At 43.4% G+C, this 14,061-nt stretch overlaps 1 protein-coding gene across 10 annotated transcripts in view; it reads left to right on the top strand.

Annotated features, from left to right (window-relative positions):
- The window catches only part of LOC137432409 (ATPase family AAA domain-containing protein 2), a 155,564-nt gene that overhangs the window by 71,614 nt on the left and 69,889 nt on the right, over positions 1 to 14,061 (top strand). For all 10 annotated transcript variants that reach the window (XM_068124315.2, XM_068124313.2, XM_068124320.2 and 7 more), the window contains one exon: positions 11,155 to 11,278. In XM_068124315.2, the coding sequence (XP_067980416.2) occupies positions 11,155 to 11,278 (124 nt within the window). The remainder of the gene's footprint in view (positions 1 to 11,154; positions 11,279 to 14,061) is intronic.

Genomic DNA, 14,061 nt, shown 5'->3' with positions numbered 1-14,061 from the left:
TGGCATGCATATCTTCCCCAACAACAATTTAAAACACTGGAGGTGCATTTGCGACCCAAAATGCAGCAGCAAGTAGATGAAAGGTAATGGTTTATTAACCATGGGGAGGCGACACAATTAAACAATTATAAGGAGTGATAATAAGAACTATCAGTACCTGTTAAAACGAGACACAAAGACTGCCTCACCGATTTAACTCACCTTTGTGACACAGACTCTCACAAAGGGGCACAAGATATGGGAGATGGGCTAGGGGGCAGGGGATGGGTTGGAGAAGATACGAGTGTGGGCCTTCCCTCAACTTGATGGTGCCACCGGATGTCATGCATGTCTGCTGTGCAGGCTGGATATTGTGAGCGGGTGTGAAACTAGCTGGCCAGGGTTAGACTCGCACTAGCTGAACCCTCCAGACTCGATCAGACTATGAACTCTTGTAACTGGCTACATGCATGCTTTCTCCCCTAACTCACACAGCACGCACACTCCAAACTGGCAAAGCATGTGTTGTGTTTGGGCTTTGTAACCTCCTGCACATGACGTCATAGCCTCCCCCTTATTGGCTGGGCTTTCAACCCCATGACCCACTCCTCAGGCTGGTGTGCTCCAGGGTTTCCACCCCATGCAACTGGCCATGAATAAAATAGTATAAGAAATGGAAGTACACAGAGACATGGCAGGAAGACAAGGAACTGTCTAAACAATTAGGTTAATTTGAGGTAACTGCTAATGGGGATAATTGAGATGACTTATTCCAACATTGATTAGGAGATGACTATGATTAATTAACTAATCTCATTACCCCCATGGCATTTTCCTCAGAACATTCCATCCACACTGTGGTTGTGTTAAATGCCTCAAAACAACTTGAGATGGATGTTAAAACGCTGCCTGTAAAAGGCAAAGCAGTCTCTATTACCCCACCAAACGTTAAAAAGCATAATTTATCTAAATGGGATACTTGATAACAGCTGAAGGGATTTAAGTCAAACATATGTTACGTGCTCCTCCCTGACCCCCTGTTCACGGTGTACCTCCGAGCCCCGAGAGGAGTCACGGCAGAAAAATGTGTTATTCTGTATGTCAAAAATCAATGGAGAAGCCACACCAATTGTTGCTCACAAACAAATATTGTATTAAGATCACACAAGAATAACAGTACAACAATAAAAGTAATCAAAAGTACAATCAATATATGTCCTATGATGGTACCATCAGTTTCGTAATATATAACTCGCTGTGCTCCAAGTGAGCGGAAAGAAGAAGATTCCCAATGTCTCTAATTCCCGGCTTCAAGCCAAAGTGGATTCGCTCCAGCGATCGTCAGATCAATGTCCAATCGAGACCAGAATCCCATTGGGTTGGCAGTTACAGTCCCTGCTGCCAAAGCTGTGCAAAGGCGCCTTCCAGGCGACTGGGAAATCCAAAGGCGCCCTCCAGGCGACTGGGAAATCACACCCTCGGGTATGGACATTCCGCGGCTCAGTCAGCGAACCGCAAATTAATCTTCAAAAGCCGCGTTGCACGCACACACACCAGATACGTCTGAATACGGTGAAAACGGCTGACGTGAAGCAAAGAAAAACCTTGCGCGACACGCAAAGGCTGAAGCGAATCAAAGAAACCTTGCTCGATGCACAAAGCGCGCGAGTCAAAATGGCCGATGGCCCGTTCTCGAGACGTAACGGCCCGACGATGATTCTCTCCTGAATCGATCGCAAAACCTGACACGCAGGTTAATCTGTCACAGCGATAACCACTCTGTCGCAGGAATCCCTTTCCTGGGAAACCCAAAGTTCACTCGTGACTCTTGCTCGCCAACGTTCGCTCCAGACCGCAAAGCAACTATGCTTCTTGTCCGACTCCACTCGCTCCGCCTTCTTTTTTTCCTCTTCCTCTTCGTCGTCTTTCGGTTCCGGTTTCATTTTAACATTAACTTTTTTACCTTTTGAAAATAGTTCATAAACAATAAACCTTTTTAAACAATAATAGTACATGGAATCAAAAATGTTTACAGTGGATGAAAAAAAAAACCACAACGGAAGTGACGAATCCGTAACACATAGTACATACACACATATATATATTGTTACGGATCTCAGAGTACGGCACTCCCATTAGCAAGGGGGGGTTAATCCCCTTGTCTTGTTAAGCTGGCCATCTCCGGTCCTGGAACTATCCCGCTCCTTTGCGGGGTGAGATTGGCCAGGGTGATTGGTCAACGTGTTCCCAAATACCTTCACCAATCTGTCCGCAAAGCAGGGAGATGAGTCCCTGCTCGAACCGCGGATGTGATGGTAATTGCCGAGCGGTTTAGCAATCCGCGATCCGAGCCGTTAACAAAAGGGCTAAACCCGATTAAAAGCAGTTGGCCAAATCGTGCCACAGGTACTCAATTGGAGACGGGACCAAAGCGATCGGGTGAGAATGAATCAAAAAGAGTAAAGGAAGAACACAGGTTTATTAATTACGTACACTAAATGAAGAGGAAACGAAAGGCAAAGAATATACAGAAGAAGAAGAAGCAGGACACAGGGCAGCCTTATACAGCCTTACTTAGCAAACGCCCCAGACAGAACGAACACACTTACACTCAAAGGGATGGAATGGCAGGAAAGGAGGAGAAGGTCCAAGCAGATGGCACAGGCGTCGAGGTCCGCTCCAGGTCGCACTCCGGTCCACGCTCCGGGCTTGAGCAAAAACCCGGCGGCAGCTGCGCGTATGGTTTGCACGCGGTCGGACAATGCCAATATATTTCTCGGGGAAACTGGCCTCCTGCCTATGTAATAGGTCAACACCGCGCTTCTCTCCTCTTGCTCGAACCTCTGGTGTCGCCGTCGTGCTCATCTCGTGAAGCAGTCCCTCTCGGCCGCTTTTATTGGGCGTTGTTAGATCAAGCCGCCGGCTCCCAGGACACGCCCAATGGTGAGCTTGCCTCGGCCCTGGTTGGCTCCAAGAGCTTACCGGTCCCGCCCCTCGACGAGACGTTGACAGGGCCACGCCTTGTTCTTGGTGCCCAACTTACTCCTCCCCCTTTTTCCTCCAGAGGACCGAGCGCGTGATGGCGTTTGCACGGGTCGTAGAAAAGCACTCTTACTGCCATTGAAGAGATTGGGGCCTATTCTTATTTGATTTATGCAACGTAGATTCAAACTATTGGGAACACAGCCTTAATTACACACATACTAATGCGATATCTATAGAGATCCTAAGGTGTGCTACGTGTTGCTCGTGGACTAGCTATGGGTGCGATCTTTAACGTTAGACAAATGGGGGTATTTACAGGGGATTATTTATAAGGGAACATTTCCAAAAATTTACCAAGTGGAGGGTTCTAAAAACCGCAGCAATATATATATATATATATCTGTCAGTGTATCCATCCATGATAGATTATTTGTTATGAAAAGGTCAAGGGTCAGAGGTCACATTAAAACTCCCGTTAATGTTCTATCATTTGCTATGGGATTTGAACGAGACAAAGTACATGTACCATGATACATGTCTACAGATTACATATTGAGGTGAAATGGTGTTGAGGTTTTCAGTCAAACCTAGAGTCCTCAAAGACTTATTGTGGGCGTAGGCATATCGGTCGACGTCTCGACGTCAAATTGTCTATATTTTTTGCAACCGCTTGTCTGATTGATGCAAAACTTTAAACATTGAAGGGACTCCCAATGGAGAATATTTTATTGATAACTTTGTCATAGGTCACATGGTATGGCAGCCATATTTGATTAAAGGAAAATATTTCGACATCTTCTCCGAAACCGCTCAACGAATTTTTTTTAACTTGGCATATCATAAACTCATGGGGTATACAACAACAACAACAACAACATGCATTTTAAGGCCATTTTCCCTGCTAGAGCAGGGGTTAGCCTTGCGGTCCCCATGACAATCTTCTCCATTTTGCCCTATTTTCTGCATCTCTCCTTGTTAACCCCCTTGCCTGCATTTCTTCTTCCACCATCTTTAGCCAAGTTTTTCTCAGTCTTCCCCATCCTCTACTTCCTTCTACATTCATTTCCATCACTCTTCTCAACCAGTCACTTTCATCCTTCCTCAACACATGACCAAACCATCTCAACCTGTTCCTCTTTACAGCATCAATCACAGGCTCTATTCCCATCATCTTTCGCAATTCATCATTTGTCTTCCTCGCTCTCAACGATACTCCGCACATCCACCGAACCATTCGCATTTCCACCCTTTCCAGCCTTCGTTGCTGCTCTACGTTCATTACCCATGTCTCGCTCCCATAAATCATAACACTTCTCACACATGCAGCATACACCTTTCCCTTCAGCTTCAACGACACTCCCCTCCTCATCAGCATGCCACTCAGTTCCCGAAACTTCTTCCATGCACATCTCACTCCAGCAACCGTTGCCGAGTCTGATCCACCTTCTGTACTTGAAGAAGGGTATGGAATATGAAGGGTGATAACTATGACGTCACTGAAATGGCATTCCAGCCATAATTGGTTGAATCAAAATCCTTATCTGAAAAATCTGAAACTTCATATATCTGATCTACGACCCGATGTAAGTGAATGATTAAATTTATGACTTCATCGGTCACGTGGTCTGGAGGCCATATTGGATTGAAAATGAAAGCGGAAATAACATTTCTGCAGAGGCTCTCAACAGATCGATGTGAAACGTCATACATATGATCGACTAGCCATGGGGAATATAGTTTGAATTTTTTTTCATATTTTTGTTCCTTCATGAAATTTAGCCTTAATGTGCACAAAAGTGGTTCTTGAATAGCCTAATCAATCAATCAACAAGTACAGATACATTCAAAGTACACCGCCCCCATGCCAAATAATTAAATATCCTCCAGCGCGGCATTGCCGGGGCACCTCTGGCACCCGGCAATACCGCCGTGCAGCTCAGAGACTGTATTTGGAGGGAGAGGTGCACAATAATTGATTGATTAATTGCATAATTAAAATCAAGAAAAGATTATCATAAAATATTTTCCTAATCAATTGGCTAATAGCATAACCAAACCACTAGTGCTTCATCCGAAGATGTATCTTTTAGAAATTTAATTAATTGTCATTAATAAAAAATAAAAAAATTAATTGATTAATCGATTAAATGATTAATCAATAAATCAAAAATATCCTTGATAGCCACATCACTTGGTCACTGGCATGTCCAAATATCAGCTTCCTAACTTAAAAGGTACCTGAGATAATGGCCAGAAGAGAAAGTAAATTTAATTAATTAAATAAGTACTTAATTAATCGCTAATCATTAAATAACTCCTCAGTTAATTGATTAATCAAAAAACAATAAATACTGTTTTTGACAAAGTACTTGCTCACTATTGTGCCAAAATTTCAGCTTCTTAGCTCAAAGGATGGCTGAGATATCGCCCGGACAAACAAGAAGACGTCATGCGGAGCCAAAATCCGCACCCCCCCCCCCCCCCCCCAAGTTTCCATTGATACAGCAAATTGTCCATTTCATGAAGATTAAAATTTACGATCTTGATCAAAGCTCGGGTCAACAGGATAAAAAGTGACGATTTTTCAGATGAAAAATGACGATTTTAGAAGTTTGACCTTGAGTTGACCTTTGACCTTTTGACCTCAAATAGTTGGTTTCCCAATTCAGTGAGGCAATACACAAATGCTGTTCTATTTTCAAGTCAATCAGATGAAAATTGATGGGTTTTCAGATGAAAATTAATGATTTTGGAAGTTTTACCTTGAGTTGACCTTTGACCTTTTGATCTCAAAAATAGTATGTTTACAAATTTAGTGACTCGATATGCAGATGCTGTTCAATTTTGATGTCAATCGGTTGAAAATTGATGGCTTTTCAGATGAAAATCAGATTTTTAAAATTTGACCTTGAGTTGACCTTTCACCTTTTGACCTCAAATATACTTAATTTCCCAATTTAGTGACTCGATATACAAATGCTATTCAATTTTGAAGTGTCGGATTTAAAATGACGATTTTAGAAATGTGACCTCCAGATGACCTTTGACCTCAAAATCAATAGACTTTTCATTTGGGATGACCTATACAACTTGGTGAAGTTGCATGACGATCGGTTTTGAATTGTGACCTGTAGGCCGGTGACAAACAGACAGACAGACAGACAGACAGACAGAACCACAAACGCAACCGACCAATATACTTGAAAAATCTTCGATTTTGCAAGTAACAAGAAAACAAACAAACAACCAGAGTGAAAACTGAGTACTCCCTTTCAGCGTGCGCCATTGTCGAGCCCCCTTCGGTGCCCAGCAATGACGTTATGCAGTGCCTGGAGATGGCATAGGAAAGGTGCGGTGTACAATAAAGCTATTGATAATGGCAAGGTATGTGACATAATAGAGTACAATGAAACCCCGATTTTACGCGCCCCGATTTAACGCAAATTCGGATATAACTCGTCATTGGACCTTTTTTTTTTTGCTCTTTCCGGAACTTCTTTCCGGAAATGGAACAAACTGCTAGAAAAAGAAAATCTTTTTCTGTGAAAGATAGGCTTCACGCACTTGACGCGTGCGTGAAGCCTATCTTCACGCTTGACGCGTGCGTGAAGACTAAAAGTCAAACTCGAGTTGCACGAGACCTCGGGATACCGGAATCAACACTTCGTGGCTGGAAATCTCAAGAAGAAAAGTTGCGGGCATCGCTTTGCAAAGTTGAAGAAGAAGCAGGACTTAAAGCCAAACGCCTGAAGACAGCCAAAGATGTCAGCCTCGATGACTCCCTGTACGAGTGGTTCGTTCAAGCTCGCTCAGAAGGCCTTCCAATTTCCGGTCCTATTCTCAAAGCTCAAGCCGAGAAGTTTGACAACCAGATCAATGGAGAAACCTCACAGTTCAAAGCTAGCAATGGATGGCTAGACCTGTTAAACGGTCCGTCTAAACCGTTTAGACCGTTTAAATGCCGTCATGGGATTTCTCAAGTGTTGGTGTCAGGAGAAATTCGCTCAGCCGACAGTGCCGCCGCCAGCGAATACCCGGCTCAACTAAAAACTCTCTTGGAAGAAGGTGGCTACGTGGAAGAACAAGTGTACAACTGTGACGAAATGGGCCTCTGCTACAAGATGATCCCAGACCATACACTGGCTACCAAAGATGACGCCCACTGACGTGAGAGGTTCAAACAACGCAAAGATCGCGTGACGTTGTTTTGTGTAAACAAGACTGGAACACAAGTTAAAACCGCTCATGATTGGCAAATTTCGCTCGCCCCGCTGTTTCCACCATGTCAACATGAAGTCGTTACCGTTCGAGTACACGCACAGCAGAAATGCTTGGATGACAAGTGTCATCTTTGAGGATTGGTTTCACAAAACCTTTGTCCCTGCCGTCCACGCTCATTTACTTACGTAAGCAAAAGCTGGAACCCAAAGCTCTTCTTTTGCTTGACAACTGTCCCGCTCATCCGCCAGCTGCCAACCTAGTAAGCCGTGACGGAAAGGTCCGAGTTTCTTACCTCCCCAAGAACACTACATCCAAGATCCAGCCCCTAGATCAGGGGATCATCTCCGTGTTCAAGCAGAATTACAGGCGGGAATTAATTCGTAGAATTGTGGAAGACTCAACAATGCTTGAAGCCTATCTGAAAAGCCTGAACGTGAAGGAAGTTTGCTACTTAGGTGGGAAGGCCTGGGCAGCAATCAGCTCGTCATGTGTGGAGAAATGCTGGGAGAAGGGTCTGGGGCCAGCCTTTTCATCACGCCAATCCACCACAGAAGATCATGACGAGCCAGATTTGTACGGCTTCACAGAGGAAGATGTGCGTGAGGCAGAGAGGCTGTCTGAATTGAGCAAAGAAGAGCAACACCAGTGGCACTCTGCGACGACGTATGCCCAACATATGAGCACCTGACGGACGCCGAAATCGTCCGTAACGTAACTACTATAGCACCAGCGGAGGCAAGTGTACCGGTTCTCGAGCCACAAGAAGATGATAATGAAGAGCCTCCACCCCCACCCCCAAAAGTGTCTGAAGCCATTGAACACCTCGAGGCTAGCCTCTGTTGGCTGGAGACCCAGGAGGTGGACCACATAAAAATCCTCCAACTCAGAAGCATTCTAGATTTCGCTCGCAGCCAGCGACATGCTACATTCAAGCAAGGAACACTCGATTACTTTTTTAAGAAATAAACTAAATGAATGCATGAATGAATGATCGTTTTAAGGCCATTTTACCCTGCTAGAGCAGGGGTTAGCCTTGCGGGCCCCATGACAATTCATGGTTCCCTGTTTTGAGGCAATGTTTTTATGGCCGGATGCCCTTCCTGACGCCAACCCTTGGTCACGCTCTGACGATGCGCAGGGATACAGTGTGCCCATTCGAAATCTGGGTACACACCGTGATCATTCATCCCATCAAGCTGGTACTCAATTTGCTGACCTCGGAAGGATGACAGGCTGAGTCAACCCCCCTGGCGTTAATTCAGCGATCGATCGGGATTCAAACCCAGGATCCTAGGATCCCAAGCCGGACTAAATGATGATTGATAATATTCTTGAAGGTTTTATTTTGTTGTTTTAGGATGTTAGGTCAACATTGGGTCAGTTTGAACGCTGATTTTGTTGAACCCCGATTTAGCGCGACCCCGCTTTTTTCACGATAACATTTTATGGACTTCAACGATCACGTTATAACGGGGCCACACTGTACATGGATGAGACAGTTATGTGGCCCATAATAGTGGTGTGTTTAGTTAACGATGGTAATTTTGTTCAGAAAGAGCATGTGAGGAGAGGCGATGCCCTTTACTGAGTGCCGCTCCAGTTATAGATTGTTGTTACCTCCACCTTCAAAGTTGAGCGAAGGTTGTTTTCACTCGTCTATTTGTCAATTTGTTTGTGAACAGGATATATCAAAGTTGTGGACAGATTCGGACGAAATGTGGTGTACAGGTTGGGTGTGTGACGAGGACGAAATGATTGGATTTTGGTGAAAATCCTGATCCGGACACTAAATTTTTTTAAGTGATTCTTCACCGTTGAGAAATGGGGCCAAAAACGATATATAGCATACAACAACAACAACAACAACAGGCATTTTAAGGCCATTTTCCATGCTAGAGCGGGGGTTAGCCTTTCGGTCCCCATGACAATCTTCTCCATTTTGCCCTATTTTCTGCATCTCCCCTTGTTAACCCCCTTGCCCACATTTCTTCTTCCACCATCTTTAGCCAAGTCTTTTTCGGTCTTCCCCGTCCTCTACTTCCTTCTACATTCATTTCCATCACTCTTCTCAACCAGTCACTTTCATCCTTCCTCAACACATGACCAAACCATCTCAACCTGTTTCTCTTCACAGCATCCATCACATGCTCTATTCCCATCATCTTTCGCAATTCATCATTTGTCTTCCTTTCTTTCAACGATACTCCACACATCCACCGAACCATTCGCATTTCCACCCTTTCCAGCCTTCGTTGCTGCTCTACGTTCATTACCCATGTCTCGCTCCCATAAATCATAACACTTCTCACACATGCAGCATGCACCTTTCCCTTCAGCTTCAACGACACTCCCCTCCTCGTCAGCACACCACTCATTTCCCGAAACTTCTTCCATGCACATCTCACTCTTGCAACCGTTGCCGAGTCTGATCTCCATTCAGCATGTCTCCTACGTAGCAAAATGTTTTCGCACCTTCCAGCTTCATTCCGTCTCCAAGATCCAACTCAACATTTCCTCCATCTGCAGCTCCCTCTGTGCACACCTTACACTTGAATGTAGCTGCCACACTGGTTAATGACCCTCTCAAACCACTACATTTTTGATGAACCCACTCAGCGCACATTGTACATTGAATGGAGTTCACTCCGACACCCTTCCTACATACAGCACACGGCCACTTCCCAGTTTTTTCCACCTCACCACATGCTTTACCACTTGCCATCACCTTCGTCTTTCTGATATTCACCTTCAGACCTTTTGTGTCTATACATTCCTTCCACTTGTTCATCTTCTCCTTCAGTCCATACATACTTTCTGCAATCAATACCAGATCATCTGCATACAACAACTCCCACGGTAAACCCTCCTTTACGTTCCGAGCCAGCACCTCCATCACAGCTACAAATAGTAGTGGACTTAGTGCCGACCCCTGATGAACTCCCAACTTCACCTCAAACTAAACCACTGTTCCCGTCCTTCATCCTTCCAGCTGTGCGCGCTCTTTCGTACATTGCCATCACTACTCTGATCAACCATTCCTCCATGCCTAACTTCCTCAATGCCTATGTCACTACTTTGCGTGGAACCCTATCGAATGCTTTCTCCAGATCAACAAACCCAAGAAACAACTTCTTCCTCTTCTCCATGTACTTCTGCAACTGCCTTACAATAAAAAGCGCGTCTGTCGTTCCTGTTCATGGCATAAATCCAAACTGCATTTCGTCGATCTTCACTTTCTTCCTTATCCTCCTCTCCCACACACTTTCCAATACCTTCATTCCATGCTACAATAACTTTATCGCTCGATACGAGCCACTGTCCAGAGGGTCGGTCACCTTTCCCCTTGTATAGAAGGACGAGGGTACTCAGTTGCCAATCCACTGGAATGCGGCCTTCTTTCACTATCAGATTACAGATTTCTGTCATTCTCTTCACACCCCAACTTCCTGCTGCCTTCAACATATATCCCACAACTCCCGTCGGCCCTCCCGCTTTTCTCCTCTTCATTGCTTTTATCGCTTCCTCAACTTCCTTCTCAGTTATCTTCTCTGCCGGTCCTAAAACTGGGTTACTCTCTATGTTGCCATCCCATTCATTCTCTGCATTCAACAGCATTTCCATATATCTCTTCCATCTTCCTTTAATTCCATCTGGGTCCACGAGATATATAGCATGATGTTTGAAAATGTTGTGGATGAGTTGGTTCGGTGATGATGTGATTCGATTTTGGTGCAGGTTTGGATGCAGATCCAGCCTGTTGGTGGGATACAAAATGTAAATTGTTCAGCCTGGGGGAGGTATGTGCTGTATCGAGTACCGTTAAATTTTTATCTTGTCATCATCAGGTATTAAAATGCAAAATATAGTTTCCCCACTCGTGATGATTTTGAAGATTTTTTTTTTTTTTATTATAATAATATCCCCATGATAAGTTAAATATATTTTCTCCTGCCATATTCTCCTTTGCAGATCTTGTGAGCCGGATTATGCAAGATGATGGGTACAGTGACGAGGAAGACATGCCTTCGATATTCCAGAACGGACCTCAAACGGTCAACACTGCTGCGATACGCCGTCCATTCCTCTCTTCATGGTACATGGATCGTCGTTGTATTCTCCTATTGTTTTCTTTTAATTTTGTTTCAAAGTGTGAAATACTGTAATATACTTAATATCTACACTTAATAAATTTTCACATTTTTATTTTATTTTTCGACGAATTATAATTCTCGTGAATTATAATAAGAAGACACAACAGATATAAAGTATGCACAACAGATAAACAGGTTGGTTATTTGATACAAAATATGTTTAAATGCAAGCAACAAGACAACATTTTCTCAGCACAAGTAGACCTAAAGTCTAGAGGTAAATACCACAGCAATTCGTTATATTAAAAGTCAAAGGTCTGCCATAATTAAGTGTCTGTAATTAACCGAACAATACACCGGTTGATCACTCCGACATTAAGCTTCTTTTTTTTTTAATCGAGTATTTCACCATGTCGGGGTACTTTTCATCCAAAAGCATGGTGGAACTCAGTTCTTTGGATTCTTTCTTTCTTTGTGTAGTCAGCTTTTATACTTCTCACCATTCTGTCATTTATGAGCCAACTCAACTGCGTTTGCAATTTCTTGACCACACATCGTGCACCAATCTCCACGGTGGTACAGGCAATCTTGGTTCAGACCTGGTTATTGTCGTTGTTGTAATCTCCACTCTTCATTTTTCTCGGACGTTTGGGCATTAAATCATCGATGGTGTCATCGGCAGCCTGTATCGATCCGGCTTCGTCTTACATCTCACAATGCTGTTGGTTCAGCAAGCCATGCGTTTTCGGAGATTTTATCCATTTCCACAATGACATCTTGTTAGGTGATGGTTTGGAATATACTTTCTGCACAGTGTTGATTTGATGTTGCGATGAGGATGAAGTTTGTCTCACCTTGGTACACTTATATAGCTGACCAACAGTTGCTCAGATTTTTACACTTTATTTCATATCGCGGTTATGCACCAAGCATTTAAACATGCACCAAGTATTGTTTTATCTTTGCAGATTAGCATTAACATAGGTCATGGCGGCTTGGTGTCCAACCTGCGGCGCTGTCTTAATTTACATTTTCTGCCAATTATAGTATATACACAGATATACATTTTTTGCGAATTAGAATTTCTGCAAAAATGGTTTAAAAGTAAAACTGTGAAAAATAATTCCCAGGAATATTTAAGTATATTATACAGTATTACAATTGAAAATTTAATCTCTCCACACAGCATAATGTATTTAAAATTTTCCGTAATGAACAGGATTAAATAATTCAATTGATATATGTGGGAAAATTTGGTTTGTAATTGCTTCAAAAGTTAATGTAAATGCTTCACTATGCCCCCAGTGTTTATAATAGGGCACATGGATTCCACCTCCGACTTTAACGTCCACAAATATTTACGGATTTTGATCAAACTTGGTGTGTGAGACTCTTACCACACAAGATAGGTTGCTATCGCATGTCAACCCGATCTGTCACAAAATGGCCGCCATAGGCCGGCATATTTTTTTCAGCTCTTAAGAAAAGCTTCTGACGTCACTTAAATATGCACTTGCGACGTTTTGTGGAAATGTTCACTGGGACAAGATGTGGGGGTGGGTGACTTTGAAAGCGAATTACACCCGTTTCCTTTTATCTACACAACTATATTTCTGCAACATTGTTGCAAAGTGTAACATTGTATGAATTGTAAAACAAGGACAAGTATAAGGATACAAGGACCTTAAAATTATTACACAAGGTTGTTGGCTTTTCATTTAAGTCAAATCTAGTACAGACAACTGACCTACTTTAAAGTTGTCTCAGTCAGTTCAGTTGACTTCTGCTTCCCTGGAAGCTCTAGTTGTGTAATTCCGTGGTGATGTCAGGCTTCAAAGCAGGTGGCAGATGACCTTGGACAATTTATAGGGTGAACAGGGCAAAAAGAGGGTGTGCTGGAGTGGCATAGCATGTTTTTAAGAAATCTCTGATGCCGTCCGGGCCATTTGTAAAATAGGAGTTCAGGGTTGCCAGAACCTTCTCCACCATCTCAGGTGACAAAAACGTAGCCCAGGAGCAATTGGTTATCACTGCCTAGTGTTGATACAGAGAGTGAGGGGTTGTGGACACAACATTTTGGAAGTCAACACAGAATTGAGTCATTCGGACATTTTATGAGTAGTTAAGTCGGCAGTTGTGCCATTTGAAGTGAGAGATGGGATTTGGTGTGGTGGGCGATACTCAGAGAGTATTTCACCATGTCATGGTGGCTGGTGGGCCATATTTAGAGATTGATTTTTGTTGGCACCAGGTTTTTGAGGAAGGAGACGAGTTTGAATGTTCAAATTTGGAAAGAATATAATCACTAATTTCAGCACAAAATTTGTGATCTGCTTGGGCAAGAGAAATCAAAACAAATAGGACGTGAAATACCATTCATGATAACTGATTTGCTATGAATAAGATAAGCTGACCTTTCGTGCCTTACCCTTCATTGGTTGATAAGAAACTTTTTGCTTTTATCAGCACCTGCCCAATGTCTTTGTTTTGCTCCGCTGAACGGTAAGGCCCGAAACATCAGCTTTTTAAATATTTTATTCATCGTGGATCAATTACCATTTAAGGTATTTTTCTTCTTTTTAGTTCAGCCTTGACTTTGGTCAGATGCTGTTTTCTGGCCCCTCCTACTTCCAAATTTCCAGTGTGCTTTCTGAAAGTTTCCTTCCGAGTCAATCTTGTCCACCCAATTCATCCCCTCCTTCCCCCCCCCCCCCCCCCCCCCTCCATTCCTCCCCACTCATTGTTTGTCCATATTCCTCTGTCTTGGCCATCTGATCTGCTGGTG

This window comes from Myxine glutinosa, chromosome 8 (assembly GCF_964187855.1).
Source record: "Myxine glutinosa chromosome 8, kmMyxGlut1.1, whole genome shotgun sequence".
NCBI lineage: Eukaryota > Metazoa > Chordata > Myxini > Myxiniformes > Myxinidae > Myxine > Myxine glutinosa.
Note: the sequence above shows the minus strand (reverse complement) of the source record. Positions and strands in the feature narration are given on the sequence as shown.